The sequence below is a fragment of the Podarcis cretensis genome (genome assembly GCF_951804945.1).
Source record: "Podarcis cretensis genome assembly, chromosome: 13".
NCBI classification, from domain to species: Eukaryota; Metazoa; Chordata; class Lepidosauria; order Squamata; family Lacertidae; genus Podarcis; species Podarcis cretensis.
This window is the reverse complement of record NC_137182.1, coordinates 48,854,107-48,877,083: the sequence shown is the minus strand read 5'-3', so window position 1 is coordinate 48,877,083 and position 22,977 is coordinate 48,854,107. Positions and strand designations below refer to the sequence as shown.

At 40.6% G+C, this 22,977-nt stretch overlaps 1 protein-coding gene across 5 annotated transcripts in view; it reads left to right on the top strand.

Moving 5' to 3' along the window:
* The first annotated feature begins 363 nt into the window (after nucleotides 1-363).
* Nucleotides 364-22,977, top strand: part of LOC307201988 (vomeronasal type-2 receptor 26-like) — a 29,288-nt gene continuing 6,674 nt past the window's right edge. For 4 of the 5 annotated variants that reach the window (XM_079951589.1, XM_079951587.1, XM_079951590.1 and 1 more), the window contains exons 1-7: nucleotides 364-411; nucleotides 1,576-1,803; nucleotides 3,680-3,806; nucleotides 11,339-11,630; nucleotides 12,010-12,873; nucleotides 14,063-14,290; nucleotides 15,001-15,127. In XM_079951589.1, coding sequence (XP_079807715.1) covers nucleotides 3,775-3,806; nucleotides 11,339-11,630; nucleotides 12,010-12,873; nucleotides 14,063-14,290; nucleotides 15,001-15,127 — 1,543 coding nt within the window. In that variant the 5' untranslated portion in view covers nucleotides 364-411; nucleotides 1,576-1,803; nucleotides 3,680-3,774. Of the gene's footprint in view, nucleotides 412-1,566; nucleotides 1,804-3,679; nucleotides 3,807-11,338; nucleotides 11,631-12,009; nucleotides 12,874-14,062; nucleotides 14,291-15,000; nucleotides 15,128-22,977 lie in introns of those variants that run through there. The other variant, XM_079951588.1, reaches the window with a different exon arrangement.

Sequence of the window (22,977 nt, the reverse complement as noted above, 5' to 3'; positions counted from 1 at the left end):
ATAACTATGGGTTTTAGTAAGGTTTGGAGTGTCCTGCTCTTCCAGGGTTCCCTCTCCTTCACAATCCACTCACAAAATCTTCCAGCTTTCAAGGAATTTCTTCACAACATAAAGCCTTCCTGGACACAGGGAGATGGTTTCATCAAAGTCTTCTGGGAGCAAGCATTTGACTGTGTATTTCCAAATCTTGATGTGCCAATAGAGTTCAGTGGCATGTGTTCTGGAGAGGAGAGGTTGCAGAGTCTTCCAAGGTCTCTGTTTGAAATGGGCATGACTGGTCACAGCTACAGCATCTATAATGGTGTCTATGCTGTGGCTCATGCCTTGCATAACATTTACTCACCCAGATCCAAGCAGAGAGCAATGGGAAAAAGTGAAAGATTAAAACTTCAGGACCTGGAGCCTTGGCAGGTATTGTTCTGAGAATGAAGAGAAAAAATATCATTATCTGCATGACTTTATATACCACTGGAACTTAAGACATTTCTACTTGGTTATCTAATAAAACTATTATTATTTAGAAGTCATCTGAAGGCAGCCCTGTATCGGGAAGTTTTTAATGTTTGATTATATTTTAATATGTGTTGGAAGTCTCCCAGAGTGGATGGGGCGACCTTGCCAGATGGTTGGGGCATATATAATAAATGATGATTATGATTATAAGATAGTATTCCAGAATATTATCAAGAAATTTAGTTCAGACTCATAAACTGCTGCTAAGACTACAATAGCTAAGAATAGCTGAATGGTTGGAGAAAATTTAATCCATAGTAACTATGATTACACCAACTTATAAAAGAATACATATAAACCAGCCTAACAGCTTTATGGAATAAAACATAATTTTTTGTTATATTTTGGAAGAAGAAGTTCAGTTATAATGTCCAAGCTTATGCTGCTTTCAACCTGTAGTAATAGTATTTATTTAGGCTGCCCTTAATTTCTTTTATTTATTGTTAAAAGAAAAAAATAAGGACTTTATCAAATTAGGAATCAGAAGTTCTGTTTAAATGGTATTGCAAATTGTATTCACTGAAAAATAATAATGTTTGAATATTAAATTGTGTACTTTTCTCCAAATAATATTTTTCTTAGAGTTCTTCACAATACAATAATATAACAGTTACAAAAACTACAGTAAAACAGGAAGAATACTGAGTCCTTTCCTAGAGGCAATTCACAGCTCTCACCTGAGATCCCACCGATTTCCTCCCTACCTCTCAGCCAATGCTTCCCTGTCTTCCACCTAGGGCCCGCCATGACCACCCCTATGAATAATCCCTAGGCCTTAACAAGGGCCCCAAATATAGGACCTCACAAGAAAAAAAAAGAAGAAAAGAGGGAAAGGAGAAAATAAAGGGAATATTAGAGATGAATAAAAAGGGCTTCCAATGCATAATAAAGTCTATCTGTGTGTCAAAATCACAGATATTTTGCACATATTCTTTGTTAACTGAAGCTATGTTACTATAACTAAATAAGATTCATGAAGAAATGTTTCTGTAAACCATGGCATTTTATTCAAAATCTCATTTATGCTATTTCCCATTCAACTCCATTTTCTCTTTCTATTAGCTGCATCCTATTCTTCGTGACATTTCATTTAACAACTCAGCTGGAGAAACCGTGTCCTTTACTGATCAAAGAGAAGTGGGAGGGGGATTTGACATCATGAACATAGTCACGTTCCCAAACAGGTCCTTCCTTCGATTGAAGATTGGATGGGTTGATTCTGATGCAGCTGATGGAAAAGAATTCAGCATTGATGAGGACATGATTATATGGCACAATGATTTTAACCAGGTCTGGAATCTAGGCAGGGGTGCCAACTTGAAAAATATATTGGGGGGGGGGGTAAGCCCTGCATCGATTAATCAGTTGCAAGACGTGGCTCATGCACACATTTGGAATGACAATGCCCATCACCTCTGGGAGAGGGTTGGCCCCTCAATTATTTTACTGAGGGTGTATGTGAAGGGACCTTGGCCCCTAGAAGTTGGCTCCTATGACTGTATTGTAGGCCCCACATTCTCCTACTGATGAGCATACTGATATACTCCTCCGCTGAATTCTTGTTTAAGCTACTTGTACAATGGCCTCTTAAGCCTGTGGGGCAGAGTATGGATGACGTTTCAGGTTAACTTGGTTCATTCTCTTTGAGTTTGCGGCCTCAAAGACAGTGTGAATTTTAAAAAGGCTTACCAAATACTGACTGGTTTAGGAGAGTGATAGAAGTTTTTTTTTTTTTTTTAAAAAAATATTTTTTATTAACCGGCCAATCAAATCAAATTAAATCACATCACATAAATTCCGAATTACAAAGCCGAATTTTAAATTTTGTTGGGGGGACCCATATTTCAAGATCCGAAGGGGGATTCTGATCATCTTCTTGCTACTGCGTTAATGTCCAAATCAGTCCAAATCAATCCAAACAGAGTTCATAATTCTATCCAGTCTTATCTTGCTGTTTCCACATCATATCTTGTTCATATACTTTCTCTTTTTTTCTTTATGATCTCTTCTGATAGTCTCCTGAAGCCGATAAACACCAATAATAATCCTGTGTGAATTTTTCTGTTCTTCCAATCCTCAAATCGAGATGGTTTCCATATATCATCTCCTTCATAGATAACATCGCTCTTTCCATCATTAATCTCGCAAAACTGTCACTCTTAAGTCCCACTGAGGAATTTCACCCACAATATAAAAACAGCTCTATTTCTCTATTTCTCCTCTCAGACTTAAGTCCTCCGACAGAACTTCCCAATATGGTGACGGCATTTTTAACTGCATCATTCCAAAGCTTTTATACATTCCACGCTCTTCTTAAAACATGCTTTGGTTCGAAAGTTTATCTCCACACAGCCTTAAATCCACAGCTTATGTCCTTAAAACGACATTTCTGACTCGTGAGGGGAGGGGATTCTTGTTTAATCACATAAGGAAAGAAAGGAAAGTTTTTCCCCCTCCCCCATCAGTCATTTGCCATACCGAGTCTTGGCGTATCTTCTCATGATTTCTCTTGTTCCTCCGACTCGTCCTATTTTATCAGAGATCTCTTCTGTTAGCAGTCTTTACTCCCCCTTCTTCCTTGAGATACGTGCATTCCTTCATCCAAATTGTTTCGTTTGAACTTCTTGCAGCTAGTGGCGTGGATCAGGGACGGCGTCCAGGAGCATCGGAATCCCACAGGAGGGCTTTGTGCCTAGTGCCCCCATCCCCACAAATTGGGGGTGGCATAGGGCACAGCAGGCAAGGCAGTCCCCCCACCATCCTCGGGGGGGGGGTAGGGAGGCTAATTACTCCCATCATAGCCTCCAAATTACCTCGTGTGGGTTGGAGAGATGTTATTGCCAGCCATCTTCCGATGCGCCCCCTAGTGGCCCCAGGAGAGTGATAGAAGTTTTGAATATCTGCCACATATGGTATTTCCACTATAAAGTTTCTGATTTCTGAAAGTTAGTTAACAAAATGATCCTAGATTTATCTGTATTTTGTATTTTGCCTCTTTCATTCCAGTGTCTTAATAAAAATGGGCTGATGGTTGGACCATGTATAAAGCAGCAGTCCTATGCCAATGTTTCTGGGATGAGAGATCCCATTTTTATTTGAACTGCAGTAGCTGAAATATTCTTTCAAATATTTTTCACTTCTGCAATGATTTCATGTTTATTAATAGGTAATGCCCATTTCTGTGTGCAATGACTACTGTCATGCGGGCTATCAGAAGAAAAGTAAGGAAGGACAGAAATTTTGCTGCTATGATTGTACTCCATGTCCAGAAGGGAAGATTTCAAACCAGAATGGTATGTGACAGTTTTCATTGTACAAGATTAGCAAGTTTCTATTGAAAACCACACTATCCTGCTTCGAGTGGTGTGAATATTTTATTGCTACTTTCCAGTAACACGTCATCAATACATTCAAAAATAAAAGAGCCTGGTGAAATCCCAAGTTGGTGGATCTGAAATTAATCCCCCCATCCCCAAAAATGATTTCACTGTGCACATAATTTAAGTGAAGCCAGTGCTTATTTTCCCAGTGTGCCTTCCTCTAAACATTTTGTGTATCTAAGTTTGGCCTCAGTGAGGAGCAATATTTCAATATGAGTAGGAAAAGAAGAGTACCCCTAAACATTTCTTTTTTTAGAAAAAAAGCACTGAGTGAACCTGTCAAGTAGTAAAATGGTACAGCAGTTGTAGATTTGCAAATGATGTGTGTAGTCAGAATGAAACATGCTAGACATCTGAAAGATAAGATATTGAAATTATTTGATGTTTTTTAAATTGTTTTTGTTTTGTTTTGTTAGTTTAAATGTGTTGGTGTTGTGTAGTGTTTTTGTGTTGTATTGTATTGTTCTTCTTTTTTGTAGTGTTTAAATTGTTGGGAAAGTAATAAATATTATTATTATTATTATTTTAAAAAAGAAACATGCTAGACATCATCCATTGTGTTATTAGGCCAGAACTTTATTCATTATGCTTCAGGGAAGAGGAAATGTCATGGCACTAATTCCAACCAGCATTTGCTATTTGAATGGCATTCCACTTGATGGTGTAGCTGCATTCGACATCCTTCATAGCTGAACAAGGTTGGAGCTTTGTATTTGGCAAGACAGGCATTCAGGTTCCCAGGAGGCAACTGCATATATATGGGGGGGGGAGATAGACAACACTGGGCCCCATCTGACCTCATTGCATGCCTTGCTCTTATCAATTTATAGACCCTTTACAGTCCACCCTATTGCCTAACAATGGCTACTGGCACTTACTGAAGGAAAGGCAAAAACATCCTCACCTAGAGACAATTAAATATGGGAGCAAAATATGTTTTGGTTTCTTTTGGTCTCAGTTAACTGTCCTCCCAAAAAACCAAGGTTCCACTCACTATGCCATCTTGGTGAGACAGCATGGCCACTTACAAAGATGTAAAAAACAAAACAAAACCTGTTTCAGATTCAGCAGGAATGTAGTGAGTAATTCAAATATACAACCTGCTCTCTGACAATAAAGAAGGTTCCAAATAGATCAACAGAATCAATAACGGCTACATAGTAGACAGAAATCACTGATGAATTGCAAATGGAGTTTGACTTTCTTCTGTTTGTCAGATATGGCTGACTGCTTCAGATGCCCAGAAGATCAGTATGCAAACAAGAAGAAAAATGGATGCATCCCTAAAACTATCAACTTTCTTTCTTATGAAGAACCTTTAGGGATCATTTTGGCCTCACTTTCTCTTTCTTTTTCCCTGATCACAACTTTGGTGCTTGCAGCGTTTATTCAACACAAAGACACTGCAATTGTCAAAGCCAACAACAGGGATCTCACCTACGCTCTCCTCATCGCCCTCCAATTCTGCTTCCTCTCATCTCTTCTATTCATTGGACACCCTGGCAAAATGACCTGCCTTTTTCGCCAAACAACTTTCGGCATTGTCTTCTCTGTGGCTGTTTCCTGTGTGCTGGCCAAAACTATCACGGTAGTTGCAGCTTTCATGGCCACCAAGCCTGGGTCCAGTATGAGGAAGTGCGTAGGAAAAAAACTGTCCAACTCCGTTGTCCTTTCCTGCTCCCTCGTTCAAGTGATTATTTGTACTGGGTGGTTGATGATCTCTCCACCATTTCCAGATCAAGACATGTACTCGGTCATGGAAGAAACCATTGTGCAATGTAATGAAGGCTCGGTGACCATGTTTTACTCTGTCTTGTGCTACATGGGCCTCCTGGCCATTGCCAGCTTCGTTGTGGCATTTGCAGCCCGCAAATTGCCAGACAGTTTTAATGAAGCCAAGTTCATTACCTTCAGCATGTTGCTGTTCTGCAGTGTTTGGCTTTCTTTTGTTCCAACCTACCTGAGCACCAAAGGGAAATCCATGGTGGTGGTGGAGATCTTCTCCATCTTGTCCTCCAGTGCTGGGTTGTTGGTCTGCATCTTTGCCCCTAAATGCTACATCATTATTTTGAAGCCAGAGCTGAACAACAGGGAGCAGATGATAAGGAGAAGGATGTAAATTCAGCCTTCCTTCTTCTTTCTATTCTATTCTATTGTTATATATAAGGGAGTTTTCCGTAAAAGTGGTTACTTTGAGGTGATACTCTTTCATAGGATCAATTTAGAATATTTAGGGTTTTCAAATTCAAGCAGATTAAAATGCTCTGTCACCTTAGCTCAGGAGTGAGGAACAACTTGCTGGTGGGCCCTGTTTTGCCCAAACCACACCCACCTTATTCTCAGCTGACATCATGTGGGACTTCATAGGAACTATCAAAAGCAGAAGGTGAGTTCCCAGATTGTCTCTTTCCAGAAGATCCCCCGGGAGGGATGCTTCCAGCCTTCCCAGCCTCTCAATTTAAAAGTCTTATAAGAAGATTCTGCAGTAGAAGGACTTTGAGGAACATCATGAGAGAGATCTTTCTAGGAGCATGTGAAACTCCTATCATACCTTGTTAAGTTGTCTGTTGCTCATGAAACCTTGTTGTATTTACTGGACTCAGATTCAGCTTTTTAGTATGTTTTTATATTTGCCATCATATTGTTCTATTATCCTGTTCTGATACTATATTTGTGATGTTTGATTTTAAAAGGTGTCCATTTATCCTTTGTTTATGGCATTTTACCCACCATTATAAAATCATAGCACTGTATGGTTGGAGGAGTCCCTCAGGGTCATCTGTTCCAGCCCTTTAAATGATTGAACCTCAATTAAGCATCATAATAATAATAATAATAATAATAATAATAATAATAATAATAATTTATTTATACCCCGCCCATCTGGCTGAGTTTCCCCAGCCACTCTGGGCTGCTCCCAATCAAGTGTTAAAAACAGTACAGCGTTACATGTTAAAAACTTCCCTGAACAGGGCTGCCTTAAGATGTCTTCTGAATGTCAGGTAGTTGTTTATCTCTTTGACAGCTGATGGGAGGGCGTTCCACAGGGTGGGCGCCACTACCAAGAAGGCCCTCTCTCTGGTTCCCTGTAGCCTCACTTCTCGCAATGAGGGAACCGCCAGAAGGCCCACGGAGCTGGATCTTGGTGTCCAGGCTGAATGATGGGGGTGGAGACGCTCCTTCAGGTATACAGGACCGAGGCCATTTAGGGCTTTAAAGGTCAGCACCAACACTTTGAATTGTGCTCAGAAATGTACTGGGAGCCAATGCATCCATGACAGATGACTATTCGACTTCTGCTTAAAAACCTTCAATGAGGGAGAGTACACCACCTTCTGGGGAAGTCTATTCCACTGTTGAACAGCACTTATAATCAGAAAGTTGATCCTGATGTTTAGTTGGAATCTCTTTTCTAATAACTTGCATCCATTGGTTCCGGCTCTATCCTCTCAATGATGATAATGATGATGATGTTGATGATGATGATGGGTAATGGGAGCCCATGGTGCTCCAGGAGTGGGAGATAGTTTCCATTGAAAGTGATAATAAAATGGGTGCAGGGGAGGGGAGCTTGGTTTTTGCTAGAGACCAAGCCACTTTGTAACTGTCCATTTAAAAGACTCATTGCCTTCTGAATCCCAGTGGCAGACAGGTTGGTTGTCCCATCCACCTATCAAACATTGTCCATCGAGGACTGGGAGAATGATCAATCTGGCCAAATGTGGGGAAATGTTACTGACTCCTGCTTTAGGACAAGAAACTTAATAATAAAAACGAACTTTTGTGGATAGAAAAGCAGTAGGGAAAGGCATTGAAAATTGTGGAATGAATGGTAGCTTTATTTACTTTCAATTCACTTATAAAAATGTATTTCTTATATGGGACTGATTTACCATATATTACTTTGTTCTGTAATACTGAATTATATGTCTTTCAGTAAAGAAACATGTTAACTGAAATTAAGTATCTGAGTGTCTTCCTTGAACCTTAAATGCTTTGCTTGCTAATATCGAGCGGGAATAAATACTCTCCTCAATGTTGTGGCGCTTTCTGGGATAATCTAAGATGGTACTGTAATTGCTGAACTAAAACTTTGATACATCAAAGGCATCCTCAATATTTACATTATGTAGGGCAATATATGCCACTCAGATTTAAGAACAGGACAGAACAAATCATATGTTTGAATGTTCCAATAATAATAATAATAATAATAATAATAATAATAATAATAAACAACTTTTATTTATATCCTATCCTCCCCGGCTGAAGCCGGGCTCAGGGCAGCTAACATAAAATATATAACACGGGTATAAAATCAAACAGTAATTAAATCACCTCCTAAAAACAGGTCAGGATCAAATTAAAATCTAATTAGATGGCTTTCCACAGGATTAGGGTTGGGATCAGTAAATGCTCATCAGGTCCAACTGCTTTCAACAGGTATCTAAAAGCACAAACTTATTGTGAATGCCTAAAGTTATTAGGAGTTCCAAAAGTGTTGCCACATCTTAAAGGGAAATGGCATTGGAAGTAGCCTTAATCTCAAAATTTAGCACTCCTGTTTACCCAGTGAAATCACTCTGAATTTCCTGTTGTCATTAGCTTACCAAGGAAAAGTCATTAGGTCACTGTGGTTTGTTGATTTCATTAATTAGAAAATTCTCCTCTGAAACTGTAAATTGATTAACGTCCTTTGCAGTATGGTGACAAAATTCTACCAGCACAGACTTGCCTTGGCAATGAGAACCCCATGATCTTACCCAATATCACTTGAGGGTTAGACATCTATGATGTATTATTATTATTATTATTATTATTATTATTATTATTATTATTAATCATTATCCTCAATAATAACCCCAACAACTACTAGATATGCCTCCCATGCTCTGCTTCATATTTTCAGTGTTTTTGCTTACCCAGAATATGACATTGAATTCTGATAATGTTTCTTGATGCTCTGAATAGGGAACAGAGCAACGTGAATGTGTCAGACAGTATAAATTAGACATGAAACCCTCTTAAAATTTAGACTAGGTGTTCTGTGCTCTTTTGTTTCTGGTCCCACTCACCAAAGGCTTAAACTTTATGGAAGGTTATCCAGAAGAGAATTCCCATTTCCTTGAAGATAACTGATGCTGAGAAATGGTCTTAATCTCAAAATTTAGAACTGCTACTTTATATCCTGATGACAGTGTCTTCACTCAAGAGTTTTCTGTTGTTCTTAGCACCTCAAGGAAAAACCCTTCTGCCATTTTATTATTATTATTATTTAAGCAGCAGGATTGGGAGTAAAAAAAGTAAAAGTCTGACTCAGACTCTAAACTCTTAATAAGTAAATAATGTTCCTATTCCACAATTACTCAAATCACTGCAATTTCTTTACCAGGTCAAATCCCCAGTTGGCTTCCTGAAGGGAAGAAAAAAATCAACAAGCAAGTCTAAAAGTGTTTAAAAAATAAGCTCATATGTTATGGAGAGCTAGTGTAGAGGTGAGAGACAGACAGGGCTCTATGAGTTCAATTTAGGACAACATAATTTCTGTTATTTCTCAAGGAATATATTTGCAACCCATTGATTAAATGTACAGTATATCTTAAGCTAGGCTGTCAGGATGTTGCTATTGGTGTTGCTGTTTCTGATAACTCCTGTTTCTATTACCTCTAATTTTATCCACTGCCCCAGGAATAATCCTTTTCCTGTTCAACATGAGTGGTACCAGCCAGGTGAATTCATCATTGGTGGAGTTCTTTCTCAGAGCTTTTACAATTTCTATGAAATTTTGTATAAGGATCACCCATCACAGGACGTTTTTGATGTTTCATAGTAAGAATCTTCCATTCCCCCTATGGATTGCCCTTTCCTTTATTTCATGCCCTTCAGACAGGAATCCTAAATGAATCCTTTTTTATCACTTACATTTTCAAGCTGCAGTGGGAGCCATAATTTGCCTGAATATTTGAATAAAAAAACCTTTCTTTAATTTTTTTTAAAAAAGAATCTAGCCATTGTTACAGTTAATTTGAATCAAATGGTGTATTTACAATGGGGAAGAGAAGGGTAAAAATGTAATAAATAGTTAAGGTTACATTACAGCTATAGGTAGGTAGCCGTGTTGGTCTGACGCAGTTTGTTCTTGGTATAAGCTTTCATGTGCATGCTAGTATCTGAAAAAGTGTGCATGCACACGAAAGCTTATACCAAGAACAAACTTATTTGGTCTCCAAGGTGCTACTGGATACTTTTTATTATATATATATATATATATATATATATATATATATTCAAAGGATAAAATTATACACCATTGTTCGATCTCCCAAAGCTTCCTTGCCTTTTGAAGGAGTATTTTAATTTACTACCTCATATTCAAGGTCCTTTACAGACTTGAATTTCTTAGGTTAGTTGTATTGCCGCTGACATTCATGAGGGTATTTGTCTTTCCATTATTCCATTTATTTTGTGGCTCCTGATCTGGGGGGGGGGGACTCCATGGGAGGAGTTACATCCTCCCTGGGCCAAAATTTAAGTTCAGAAAGTTATGGAGGGATATGGAAATTGGTTGAAATTTGTTGAGGTAGGCAGGGACTGCTACAGTTCATGTTAGATAGCACAGAGAAACCTGATACTGTCAGAATGGGGCATTATCCCAGAAAGAGAGGCTGACATTGGGCTAGAAAACCTAAAGAAATAGGAGACAAATTTTGCCATCAGCTATGTCTTCCAGTGTGAAGGTAAAACCAGTGACATCTGACTCCCCTTTCTGCAATATCAATGACCGTCCTTAGCTACAGTAGCCTGCACACCTGAAACCTGTAGTTCTAATTTGGAAGAAACTTTCCTGACTCTACCACAAATGTATACAGTGGTACCTCGGGTTACATACGCTTAGAGTTACATACGCTTCAGGTTACAGACTCCACTAACCCAGAAACAGTACCACAGGTTAACAACTTTGCTTCAGGATAAGAACAGAAATCTTGCTCCGGTGGCGCGGTGGCAGCAGGAGGCCCCATGAGCTAAAGTGGTGCTTCAGGTTAAGAACAGTTTCAGGTTAAGTACGGGCCTCAGGACCGAATGAAGTACTTAACCTGAGCTACCACTGTACTGAGAAAAAAGGCTACCTGAATTCATAGGGACATTTGCATAAGGGTGTATAAAACTGCAGCTTTCAGTTAAATGAAGTGGTGAGCTATTTAAGGAGAAATAGATTCACATTTTTGTTTTTCTTGATCAACTGAGATAAAAATGTCATGCAATAGCAGAGCATCAGGTATGTGAAACTATCATGCAAAGTAGTAATGTCCTGATCATTGGACAGTATCGATTTTATTAGCTTAGATGTATCAATTACAAATATAACATTTACATTTCAGTTTGAAACAGAATATGTCCAATATTGTAGTATATTCATATTTGTACCTAATTTACTTTATTTACAGTATGGTGCCAAAATTTTATCAGCACGTCCTTGCATTGGCATTTGCTGTGAAAGAAGTCAATGAGAATCCCAACATCCTGCCCAATATCACACTTGGCTTCCACATCTATGACAGCTATTATGATTCAAGGATGACCTACCGTACGACTCTAGACCTCCTCTTCAAAATGAGGACATTTGTCCCCAACTACAAATGTGACACCCAGAAAACCCTCATATCCACCATTGGGGGACTTGGCCATGATACCACCTTCCATATGGCAGACACATTAGGTCTCTACAAGATTCCACAGGTAAGAGGTATGAAGGGGTCAATGAGAATTTTTCCTTCCTGCTTCTATGGGTTGCTTCCCATAGGTTGTTTGTTCTAGACGGAGCGGACCTATTGGGAAGTATTCTAGTGAGTAGTTTTACTGAGAACAGACTCATCAAAATTAATGCATCCATCTTAGTTATGATCAATAATTTAAAATTTAGTTATATACAAGCCTTATATATCGTTTTCCCATATTCCGTGTAGATTGCTTTTTCTGCTTTATTTCTAGGGATATGTGATTGATCTGGTCACAGCTCAAATCAAAATGTGCAATTAGAAAGTTTAGAATCTCTTGAATAAAAAGCCGAAAGGTACAGGATGAATGTTTTCCATATAACCTGTATATTATCTTTTAGTTTGCGTATGGTTCATTTCCCCCAGCGAAGAGTGATGCAAGTCAGGTTCCTTCCTTTTACCGCATGGTGCCCAGTGAAGCCCACCAGTTTGTGGGGATTATCCGCTTGCTTAAGCATTTTGGATGGAAGTGGATCGGACTCTTTGCTCTGAATGATAACAGTGGAGAACATTTCTTGCAGACCCTGGAGCCATTGCTTTCTCAAAATGGAATTTGCTCAGCCTTCACACACAAAATTCCAAAAGAAGTCCACTTTGATAATGTGGATGAAATGCATCATATAGCTTTACATATGTATATACAAATCAGAGATAATAAGGTCACTACATTTATTGTTTACGGAGAATCTTTGGCAATTATATCACTGAGAATTATTATATTTCTGCCAGATCCTACAAATAAGAAAAACACATCATTTAAAAAGGTATGGATATTTACAGCAAGGACTGATTTCGTATCTATGGGTCTTCTTAAGGTTTGGAATGTTCTGCTCTTCCAGGGTTCCCTTTCCTTCACAATCCACTCACAAAATCTTCCAGCATTCAAGGAATTTCTTCAGAGCATAAAGCCTTCCCAGAGCCCGGGAGATGGTTTCATTAAAGGCTTCTGGGAGCAAGCATTTGACTGTATTCTTCCCAATTTCAATGCACCAATGGAGGTCTATGGTATGTGTACTGGAGAGGAGAGGTTGCAGAGTCTTCCAAGGTCTCTGTTTGAAATGAGCATGACTGGTCACAGCTACAGCATCTATAATGGTGTCTATGCTGTGGCTCATGCCTTGCATCACATTTACTCCCCTAGATCCAAGCAGAGAGCAATGGGAAAAAGTGAAAGATTAAAACTTCAGAATCTGGAGCCTTGGCAGGTATTGCTCTGAGAATGAAGAGAAAAAAATATTAGCATTATCTGCATGACTTTATCTACCACTGGAACCTAAGACATTTCTGCTTGGTTATCTGATAAAACTATTATTATTTAGAAGTCATCTGAAGGCAGCCATGTATCTGGAATTTATTAATGTTTGATTATATTTTAATATGTGTTAGAAGCCTCCCAGAGTGGATGGGGCGACCTTGCCAGATGGCTGGAGTATATATAATAAATGATGATTATGATTATGATTAGATAGTATTCCAGAATATTATCAAGAAATTTAGTTCATCCACATAAACTGCTGCTAAGACTACAATAGCTAAGAATATCTGAATGGTTGGAGAAAATTTGGTCCATAGTAACTATGATTACACCAACTTATAAAAGAATACATATAAACCACCCTAACAGCTCTATGGAAAAAAAACATTTTTTTTGTGTTATATTTTGGAAAAATAAGTTCAGTTATAATGTCCAAGCTTATGCTGCTTTCAACCTGTAGTAATAGTATTTATTTAGGCTGTCTTTAATTTCTTTTATTTATTGTTAAAAGAAAAAAATAAGGACTTTATCAAATTAGGAATCAGAAGTTCTGTTTAAATGGTATTGCAAATTGTATTCACTGAAAAAAAATAATGTTTGTATCTTAAATTGTGTACTTCTTTTCGCCAAATAATATTTTTCTTAGAGTTTTTCACCATACAATAATATAACAGCTACAAAATCTACAGTGAAAACAGGAAGAATACCGAGTCCTTTCCTAGAGGCAATTCACAGCTCTCACCTGAGATCCCTCTTATTTCCTCCCTACCTCTCACTTTGGGGGGGCTAATGCTTCCCTGTCTCCCGCCAAGGGCCTGCCATGACCAACCCTATGAATAGTTAATCCCTGGACCTTAACAAGGGCCCCAAATATAGGACCTCACAAGAAGAAAAGAGGGAAAGGAGAAAATAAAGGGAAATGAATATTAGAGATAAATAAAAAGGGCTTCCAAAGCATAATAAAGTCTCCATCTTTTGTGTCAAAATCACATATATTTCACACATGTTCTTTGTTAACTGAAGCTACGTTATTATACCTAAATAAGCTTCATGAAGAAATGTTTCTGTAAACCATGGGATTTTATTCAAAATCTCATTTATGCCGATTCCCCTTCAACTTCATTTTCTCTTTCTATTAGCTGCATCCTATTCTTCGTGACATTTCATTTAACAACTCAGCTGGAGAAACCGTGTCCTTTACTGATCAAAGAGAAGTGGGAGGGGGATTTGACATCATGAACATAGTCACGTTCCCAAACAGGTCCTTCCTTCGATTGAAGATTGGATGGGTTGATTCTGATGCAGCTGATGGAAAAGAATTCATCATTAATGAGGACGTGATTATATGGCACAATGATTTTAACCAGGTCTGGAATCTAGGCAGGGGTGCCAACTTGAATAAAATATTGGGGGGGGGGAGGTAAGCCCTGCGCCGATTAATCAGTTGCAAGACGTGGCTCATGCACACATTTGGAATGACAATGCCCATCACATCTGGGAGAGGGCAGGCGCCTCAATTATTTTATTGAGGGTGTATGTGAAGGGACTTTGGCCCCTAGAAGTTTGCTCCTATGACTCTGGAGTTTACTTGTAGGCCCCACATTCTCCTACTTATGAGCATAGTGATATATTCCTCCACTCAATTCTTGTTTAAGCTACTTGTACAATGGCCTCTTAAGCCTGTGGGGCAGAGTATGGATGATGTTTCAGGTTAACTTGTTTCATTCACTTTGAGTTTGCGGCCTCTAAGGCTTACCAAATACTGACAGGTTTAGGAGAGTGACAGAAGATTTGAATATCTGCTACATATGGTATTTCCACTATAAAATTTCTATAAAGTTTCTGTTTTCTGATAATTAGTTAACAAAATGACCCTAGATTTATCTGTATTTTGTCTTTTGCCTCTTTCATTTCAGTGTCTTAACAAAAATGGGCTGATGGTTGGACGATGTATGAAGCAGCAGTCCTATGTCAATGTTTCTGGGATGAGAGATCCCCTTTTTTATTTGAACTTCAGAAGGTGAAATATTCTTTCAAATATTTATCCCTTCTGAAATAATTTCCTGTTTATTAATAGGGGATGCCAATTTCTGTGTGCAATGACTACTGTCGTGCGGGCTATCAGAAGAAAAGTAAGGAAGGACAGAAATTTTGCTGCTATGATTGTACTCCATGTCCAGAAGGGAAGATTTCAAACCAGAATGGTATGTGACAGTTTTCATTGTACAAGATTAGCAAGTCTCTGTTGAAAACCACACTTTCCTGCTTGGAGTGGTGTGAATATTTTATTGCTACTTTCCAGTAACACGTCATCAATACGTTCAAAAACAAAAGAGCCTGGTGAAATCCCAAGCTGGTGGATCTGAAAGTAATCCCCCTATCCCCCCAAAATGATTTCATCGTACACATAATTTAAGTGAACCCAGTGCTTATTTTCCCAGTGTGCCTTCCTCTAAACATTTTGTGTATCTAAGTTTGGCCTCAGTGAGGAGCAATACTGAAATATAAGTAGGAAAAGAAGAGTACCCCTAAACCTTTGTTTAGGAGGAAAAAAAAAACACACTGAGTGAATCTATCAAGTAGTAAAATGGTACAGAAGTTGTAGATTTGCAAATGATGTGTATAGTCAGAATGAAGCATGCTAGATATCATCCATGGTGTAATTAGGCCAGAACTTTATTCATTATGCTTCAGCGAAGAGGAAATGTCATGGCACTAATTCCAACCAGCATTTGCTGTTTGAATGGCATACCACTTGATGGTGTAGCTGCTTTTGACATCCTTCAGAGTTGGACAAGGTTGGAGCTTTGTATTTGGCTAGACAGGCATTCAGGTTCCCAGGAGGCAACTGCATATATATGGGGGGTGGGGAGATAGACAACACTGGGCCCCATCTGTCCAAGTGGCATTTCTTGATCTTTTCACTCTTTACAATCCACCCTATTGATGTGACTTTCTGTCCATCATTTTGACCAAGGCTTTAGAATGCCTAGCAATGGCTACTGGCACTTACTGAAGGAAAGGCAAAAACATTCTAACCTGGAGACAAATGAATATGGGAGCAAAATACCTTTTCGGGGGGGGGGGTGTCTCTGTTAACTGCCCACCCAAAAAACCAAGGTACCACTCACTATGTCATCTTAGTACCACAGCATGGCCACTTAAAAATATATATATAAAAAAACCACAAAACCTCTGTCAGATTCAGCAGCAATTTAATGAGTAATTCAAATATACAACCAGCTCTCTGACAATAAAGAAGGTTTGAAATAGATCAACAGGATCAATAATGGCTACATAGTCAGCACAAAACACAGATGAATTGCAAATGGAGTTTGGCTTTCTTCTGTTTGTCAGATATGTCTGACTGCTTCAGATGCCCAGAAGATCAGTATGCAAACAAGAAGAAAGATGGATGCATCCCTAAAACTATCAACTTTCTTTCTTATGAGGAACCTTTAGGGATCAGCTTGGCCTCACTTGCTCTTTCTTTTTCCCTGATCATAACTTTGGTGCTTGCAGCGTTTATTCAGCACAAAGACACTCCAATTGTCAAAGCCAACAACAGGGGTCTCACCTACGCTCTCCTAATTGCCCTTTTACTCTGCTTCCTCTCATCTTTTCTGTTTATTGGACACCCTGGCAAAATGACCTGCCTTCTTCGCCAAACAACCTTCGGCATTGTCTTCTCTGTGGCTGTTTCCTGTGTGTTGGCCAAAACCATCACCGTAGTTGCAGCTTTCATGGCCACAAAGCCTGGGTCCAGTATGAGGAAGTGGGTGGGGAAAAAGCTATCCAACTCCGTTGTCCTTTCCTGCTCCCTCGTTCAAGTGATTATTTGTACTGGGTGGTTGATGACCTCTCCACCATTTCCAGATCAAGACATGCACTTGGTAATGGAAGAAACCGTTGTGCAATGTAACGAAGGCTCGGTGACCATGTTTTACTGTGTCTTGGGCTACATGGGCCTCCTGGCCATTGCCAGCTTCATTGTGGCATTTGCAGCTCGCAAATTGCCAGACACTTTTAATGAAGCCAAGTTCATTACCTTCAGCATGTTGCTGTTCTGCAGTGTTTGGATGTCTTTTGTCCCAACTTACCTAAGTACTAAAGGGAAATCCATGGTGGTGGTAGAGATCTTCTCCATCTTGTCCTCCAGTGCTGGATTGTTGGTCTGCATCTTTGCCCCTAAATGCTACATCATTATTCTGAAGCCAGAGCTGAACAACAGGGAGCAAATGATAAGGAGAAGGATGTAAATTCAGCCTTACTTCTTCTTTCTATTCTATTGTATTGTTATATATAAGGGAGTTTTCCGTAAAAGTGGTTACTTTGAGGTGATCCTCTTTCGTAGGATCAATTTGGAATATTTAGGGTTTTCAAATTCAAGCAGATTAAAATGCTCTGTCACCTTAGCTCAGGAGTGAGGAACAACTTGCTGGTGGGCCCTGTTTTGCCCAAACCACACCCACCTTATTCTCAGCTGACATCCTATGGGACATCATAGGAACTATCAGGAGCTGAAGGTGAGTTTCCAGATTGTCTCTTCCCAGAAGATCCCACTGGAGGGATGCTTCCAGCCTTCCCAGCCCCTCAATTTGAAAGTCTTATAAGAAGATTCTGCAGGAGAAGGACTTTGAGGAACATCATGAGACAGGTCTTTCTAGGAGCATGTGAAACTCCTATTTTAACTTTGTAAAGTTGTCTGTTGCTCATGAAAGCTTGTTGTATTTATTGGACTCAGGTGCAGCTTTTTGGTATGTTTTTATATTTGCCATCATATTGTTCTATTATCCTGTTCTGATATTATTTTTGCAATGTTTGATTTTAAAATGTGTCCATTTATCCTTTGTTTATGGCAATTTGCACACCATTATAAAATCTAAGCATTGTATGGTTGGAGGAGTCCCTCGGGGTCATATGTTCCAACCCTTTAAATGATTGAACCTCAATTATGACAGATGACAGACAGGTTAGTTGTCCCATCCACCTTTCAAAGACTCATTGCCTTCTGAATCCCAGTGACAGACAGGTTGGTTGTCCCTTCCACCTCTCAAACTTTGTCCATCAAGGACTGGGAGAATGATCAATCTGGCCAAGTGTGGGGAAATGTTACTGACTCCTGCTTTAGGAGAAGAAACTTAATAATAAAAATGAACTTTTGTGGTTAGAAAAGCAGTAGGGAAAGGCATTTAAAAGTGTGGAATTAATAGGAGCTTGATTTACTTTCTATTCACTTATAAAAATGTATTTCTTATTTACCTTATATTATTCTGTTCTGTACTGAATTACTGAATTATATTTCTTTCAATAAAGAAACATGTTAACTAAAATTAAGTTTCTGAGTGTCTTCCTTGAACCTTAAATGCATTGTTTGCTAATATCGAGCAGGAGTATATACTCTCCTCAATGAGGTGGCGCTTTCTGGGATAATCTAAGATGATACTGTAATTGCTGAACAATAACTTTGATACATGAAAGGCATCCTCAATATTTACATTATGTAGGGCAATATATACCACTCAGATTTAAGAACAGGACAGAACAAATCATATGTTTGGATGGTCCCAGAAGAAGAAGAAGAAGAAGAAGAAGAAGAAGAAGAAGAAGAAGAATTTAAATAAAAATAAAAATAATAAAAATAATAAAAATAAACTTTTATTTATATCCCGCCCTCCCCGGTCGAAGCCGGCCTCAGGGCTGCTAACATAAAATATATAACATTGGTATAAAATCAAACAGTAATGAAATTACCTCCTAAAAACAGGTCTGGATCAAATTAAAATCTAATTAGATGGCTTTCCACAGGATTAAGGTTGAGAACAGTAAATGCTCATCAGGCCAAGCTGTTTTCAACAGGCATCTAAAAGAACAAACTTATTGTGAATGCCTAAAGTTATTAGGAGTGCTGCCACATCTTAAAGGGAAATGGCATTGGAAGTGGCCTTAATCTCAAAATTTAGCACTGCGAATTTCCTGTTGTCATTAGCTTACCAAGGAAAAGTCATTCGGTCACTATTGTTGAGTTCATTCATTAGAAATTCTCCTCTGAAACTGTGAATTGATTAACATCCTTTGCAGTATGGTGACAAAGCGTGTTCTCATTAAAGGAGAGCACGGGTTGCGGATGGGGCTGAGCATAACACCCCAAGGTTGCCAGGCAGGTTAGATTCAAGGGCTTGGATCAGATTGGTGGTTGGTGTTACTGGGGTAAATTTGATTTTGCCAATTTAGGGGTGGGATCAGAGGTTATTTAAACAAGGTCAACAGCATGTTCCTTTCTCTTTCGCTGTGGACACCGGATCAGCACCGGAGTGAATTCAGCGAGAGATTGGTTGTATAATCTTCTCCCCGGTTTTCCCCTTTTTTCTCTCTTCCTTTCCCCTTATTATTTTATTACTATTATTCCTCTCTTTTATTTTATCCCTTTGCTTGTCACCTACCCCTTTTATTGGTGCCGGTAATTACACAGGGTTGCCCTTAGGCGAGGGGTGGGTGGGGCTCCTGGTCCCGGGTGGCTTACGGCCCGGTTCTTGGCCGAGCTACAGGGCCCGGGCCAGGGGATCAACCCTTGACTGCCTCACGGTATCGCGGGCAACCGGCTCCGATCCCCGGGTACTGTGCACGGCGCGGGGCTGGTGGGACCCTGAAGGCCGTGCCGCGCCGGGAATCACCTGCCCTCCGTGCGGGGGCCTTCGGGCGCTGGGGATCGCCCCGCGGCCTGGTTTGGCTCAGCTGGGGCCTTCCTCCTCCTTCTGCCCCCCCTCGCATCTCTCCCGGGCCTCTGCTTGTTTTGTTCCGGGCATATCTAACGAGATTGCTGATACTCTGTCCCGTTTTCAGATGGAGCGATTCAGGTCCCTGGTGCCAGTGGCTCGAGACCGTCCGGAAATTTTCATCTCTGGAACCTTGGCAGCACTTAGTTTTACAGGGAGTAGCTGCATCTGTTGCCCCCTCCACTCTGAGGTCTTATAAAAAGGCCTGGGCTGATTTTTTATTATTTAACGGGCAGTCGGTTGCAGGGGAGGTTACTGTCCCCCATTCTACCTCTCAGGTGCTCCAGTATTTGGTGCATCTATTCCAGATGCGGCGGGCGGCCAGGATGCTGAGGATTCATTCAGCGGCAATTTCCTTCTTTAGCAGGGCGTTTTTTAACAAGGATCCATGTGGGAAGTTTGTGGTGCGAAGGGCACTGGAGGGATGGAGGCGACTTACTCCTTCTAGGCCTATTTCCAGGCGGCCTATCACATTTGAGTTGCTGACACAGATGCACAGTAAACTGCGGAGCATCTGTTGGTCTAAGTTCAAGGCTTGACTATTTTCCACAGCCTTCTCACTAGCCTTCTTTGGGGCCCTGAGAGTGGGGGAGGTGGTCCTTGAACCCAAGCGGGATGGAGGTTCTAGGGGCTTGTTGTTGCAGGACGTGAGTCTGTCTAAGTTCGACTTGCAGGTTAATATCAGAAATTCAAAGACTGATCAGCTAGGCAGGGGAGCCGTTATTAGGCTCCCGGCAACTGGGGAAGGGGGCCCTTGCCCGGTAAAAGATCTCAGGAAGTATTTGGCCTTGTGACCTGCAGGTGAGGGGGCCCTGTTTATTCATGAAAATGGGCATCCATTGGTGAGGCATCAGTTCACTAAGGTGTTGCGTAAAGTTGTTGCGGCATGTGGCCTTGCGGCCTCGGAGTTTGCTCCTCACTCATTCCGGATTGGTGCTGCAACGACAGCTGCCCACTGGGGTTTATCGGTGAAAAGGATAAAAGACCTGGGTCGGTGGAAGTCGGATGCATTCAGAGCTTATGTGCGGAAATAATGTGGAATTGTGTACTTACGTTTTGTGTTTTAACCCTAGGTCTGGACACTATCCGTATCTGGATAGTGGGGCACAGTATTGTGCACTGGGCTGCTAACAGAGCTCGTCAGTCTGGATTGGGAGATGGCCTGGGCCTTCCGCAGCATGTGCAGGTGTCCTGGATTTCCAGAAGGGGAATGCGGTGGAGGGAATTCTTACCTCTTATGCACAGGCGTGTCCTCCTGGTTGGCCCTCCTACGGCGATTGTGGTGCAGCTTGGGGAAAATGATATGGTTTCCTCTTCTTGTTATGGGCTGCGTGCTGCCATTTTACAGGATCTAGGGGATTTGGTGGCCATGGTGCCTGCTTCTAAAATAATTTGGTCACAATTGCTTCAACGCCGCATCTGGTGGGGTAGTCCCTGCCCAGCTGCCACCGAGCGAGTTAGGAAGTGAATTAATTCCGCGGCAGGCAAGTGGTGGTTGGTTTGGGCGGGTTTGTGATTCCTCACCCTATTATTACGTTCAAGGCCGCTGAATTGTATAGGGCGGATGGGGTTCATCTTTCCTCGGTTGGGAATGATGTTTGGCTGGATTCAGTGGTGTCTAAGTTGAGGGTGTGGTTTAATTTGTGAGTGGTTGGCGGTGAGCGTAAGGGCTCGAGTGGCGGTTAGGCATTGGTTAAATTGGTTGGTGGAGGGGTATGGATTGGCTGTGCCTGCCCCTCCAATGCTGCTGCTGCACGGGAATTCCGTTAAAGGAATTCAGGGGCTTACCATCCTCTCGTCCAAATCCTTGGTGCAGGGTGCAGGCCGCGTAAGCTCCTGGGAGCATGTGGGGAGTAGCTGAGGGTCTGTGTCGCAGCTCCAGTTATCCCTGATCTTGTTCCTCCACACTGACTCTCGCTGGAATCCGGGAGTCAGTGCTGTCCCCCAAGGCGGGGGGGACAGCTAGTCATAACCAATGCCTAAGCAACCACTCACAATTTGTATGATTAATAAAGTTGTGGTCAAAATTATGCCAAAAACCTTAAACAAAAATTATGTGTGATGTGTGAGTTATTGGGGTAGGAGTGTTTTGGGGGACCTCAGCACGCAAAATTCTACCAGCACAGACTTGCCTTGGCAATGAGAATCCCATGATCTTACCCAATATCACTTTGGGGTTAGATATATATATGTATTATATATCTGGGGTTGCGGTGCTCATCTTGCTTTATTGGCCAAGGGAGCCAGCGTACAGCTTCCAGGTCATGTGGCCAGCATGACTAAGCTACTTCTGGCGAACCAGAGCAGTGCACGGAAACGCCGTTTACCTTCCCACTGGAGTAGTACCTATTTATCTTCTTGCACTTTGATGTGCTTTTGAACTGCTAGGTTGGCAGGAGCAGGGACTGAACAACGGGAGCTCACCCCATCGCAGGGATTCAAACCTCTGACCTTCTGATCAGCATGTTCAAGGCTCTGTGGTTTAACCCACAGCGCCACCCGCGTCCCTATTATTATTAATAATAAGTATAATAATAATTATTATCATCATCAATAATAACCCCAACAACAACAACCACTAGCTATGCCTCCCCTGCTCTACTTCATATTTTCAGTGTTTTTTCTTACCCAGAATATGACCTTGAATTCTGATAATGTTTCGTGATAATCTGAATAGGGAACAGAGTAACGTGAATGTGTCAGACAGTATAAAGTAGACATGAAACCCTATTAAAATTTTGATTAGGTGTTCTGTGGCCTTCCCTCTCTGGTCCCACCTACCAAAGTCTTAAAGTTTATGGAAGGTTACCCAGAAGAGAATTCATTAGTCAGGCTGAAAATGAAAGCCCACCCCTCCAATATACCGATAGCTCCTGTTGGTTCTTGCAACTGAATTGTGCTATTCATATTTAAACTACAGCTTGATCTTATTGAGAAGTGCTGAGTCCCATTTCCTTGAAGAGTTCCTGGAGTTGAGAAGTGGTCTTAATCTCAAAATTTAGAACTGCTACTTTATATCCTGATGACAATGTTTTCACTCAAGAGTTTTCTGTTGTTCTTAGCACACCAAGGAAAAACCCTTCTGCCACTTTTTTCTTTCATCTAAGCAGCAGGATTGGGAGTAAAAAAAGTAAAAGTCTTACTCAGACTCTAAACTCTGAATAAGTAATTAATATTCCTATTCGGCAATGACTCAAATCACTGTAATTTCCTATCCAGGCCAAATCCCCAGTTGGCTTCCTGAAGGGAAGAAAAACAAGCAAGCCTAAAAGTGTTTA